This window comes from Phalaenopsis equestris, unplaced genomic scaffold, assembly GCF_001263595.1.
Source record: "Phalaenopsis equestris unplaced genomic scaffold, ASM126359v1 Scaffold199114, whole genome shotgun sequence".
In the NCBI taxonomy this organism is placed as follows: domain Eukaryota; kingdom Viridiplantae; phylum Streptophyta; class Magnoliopsida; order Asparagales; family Orchidaceae; genus Phalaenopsis; species Phalaenopsis equestris.
The window spans coordinates 84,252-86,449 of record NW_018219004.1 but is presented as its reverse complement, the minus strand read 5'-3'; the positions used below and the strand labels follow the sequence as shown (position 1 = coordinate 86,449).

The following is a 2,198-nucleotide window of genomic DNA, read 5'->3' as shown; positions in this document are numbered from 1 at the left end:
TAATTGTTATATTAAGCTATCACACTTGAAGCCAATTTTGATGTGTGGAACAAAACGGAGAAAGTTGAAAATCTCATGTAAGATATCATGTGTTTTCACTCAAGTGGTCCAGCTGTTTAACATAATTTTATTTCATTAATGTGATCAATAAAAGAGGATAATGTGAAATTATTAACAAGATAATGAAGATAGTAATAATTTTTTATTCATAGACAACTTTCCTGATGAGAGAAAGTAATAAAATTGTTACAAATAGCCAGGGTTCCTATGTAGCCCAAATTTATTTTTTTTCTTTTGATGTCTATGAGTTCTCATCAATAGAGGGCAACAGAAAAAATCAAAGGTCAATTATGCCTTTCATTTTTAATCAAACAATCTAAAAAATTATATAACACTGCCAATATAATGATAATTACATAAACCTAAAAAAAGGCAAGATGGCAACCAAAAAATTAATCCTTGTTGATTCGTCTTTATTAATAAGACAAGAAATTAGTAAATACTAGCAACTATCGCAACAGTGCTGAAAGCAGTGAATGGCGTTGTAAATGTGTCGTCCACCTCCTAAACCAACCAAATGATATCTTAAACATATTTAATTTTTAAGCAATCTAACAAATCATTCCTCTTTCTAATTTACAGCTCCTTAACATGGAGTAATTATACTATGTGGCCTTAATAATTAACATACTAACCCTTATTCCAAACAAAAGAGGTCACGTACAAGCCAAATAGAAATTGAACAAATCGCAGGAGGGTTTTTACAATTTAGCAATTCCTCTTTCTTGGATCAAAAAAGTTGCTAAGCAAATAATCCACCATCCCTTATTTCTAAAATTGCTGCATATTGACAACCAAGAAAGCTGTTATCTAAATGCCGCCCAATTCTCTCAACATCAAAATACCACCTTTCTAAAGTTCTCAATAGCTACACTTCCAGTATGTTGATATACGGCACCAGTGTTAATATAAAGCAGAAAAAAACATTTCAAGAAAGAAATTTATAACATAGTACCCATGCACAAAATCCACAATCGAAGGACTTGAAATAACAACAGAAGAATAGAAATTTATAAATTTTAGGGAGCAAAATTAAAAATTTCTAAATCCAACTTTGCTGAAGTGGAAGTAAAACTAAAACAAAAAACGTAATAGAATATCACCGAAGGTCTGTAACATTCGGGAAATATCAATCAATCTCCTGGAGGGAGGGAGCAGAGCCGGCGGCCACCTCCTCAGCGGAGAACTTGCCCTTGGCCTTGTCGGTGGAGCGCCCACGAGCTTTGCGGTCCAGGAGAGACTTCCGGTCCTTGTCGAGCTTGAGCTTGGTGATGACAACCTTGGAAGGGTCGATGCCAACGTTAACAGTGGATCCGTTCACCTTCTCTCGGGTGATGCGTTCGATGTGGACGACCCATTTCTTCCGGTACACCTGGACGATCTTGCCCTCCCGGCCCTTGAAGGTGCCGCGCACCACCTGCACCTCGTCGTCTTTCCTCACCGGCATCGACCGCACGCTGTGCTTCCCGCGAAGATCCAAAGACAGGGGAGCGCTCATGAGCTTTCGCCGCACACTGGATGGCGCCGTAAAATGGGCCTTGCGGCACTTGCGCCGGGAGCTCGAAACCCTAGGGTTGAGCTTCATGCCGTCTGCAGCGGTTGCGGGATGAAAGAAACCCTAGCAACTCGAGATGCAGGTAGGGCGGTTAATCATCCGATTTAAGCCGCATAAGAGCGTTCCAAATTGGCTAGATATTGACTCGTTTATTTCGACATTCGATCCGATTTTGATCTCCATCAAAATTTAAAAAAAATTTTGTGCGAGATTCGAGCTAAAACATAAATCTAACATAAAGAGGCTGTTGATGGCTCAAAAAAATTCAATTCAAAATTTTGTGGCGTAATTTGGCTAATTTTTTTCAATTCGAAATCGTTATAAGTCATTTTTCGAGCGATTAATAATCTTCAAGCTAAATTCATAGCCGAAACTACATGATCTGAATCAGTATTTGGCTGCATTTTATATCCCTTAAAAATTGATAAAATTGGTGTAAGGAAGTAAGTAATTTCTAAATTATTTTTAAGTATTATAAATTTCTTAAAAGGATAAAAAATATTTCAAATATGTCTATCTTGGATGATATTTGAAAACCGTAGCCCATCTTACGCTCATTTTTATGTCATTTCAAATATCTCTA

At 37.3% G+C, this 2,198-nt stretch overlaps 1 protein-coding gene across 1 annotated transcript; it reads right to left on the bottom strand.

Moving 5' to 3' along the window:
* Positions 1–1,049: 1,049 nt before the first annotated feature.
* Positions 1,050–1,727, bottom strand: LOC110035687 (60S ribosomal protein L26-2-like). Its single transcript, XM_020739959.1, has one exon. It carries the CDS (start codon positions 1,643–1,645, stop codon positions 1,190–1,192), a length of 456 nt encoding a protein of 151 aa, XP_020595618.1. The 5' UTR covers positions 1,646–1,727; the 3' UTR covers positions 1,050–1,189.
* Between the last annotated feature and the right edge of the window lie 471 nt (positions 1,728–2,198).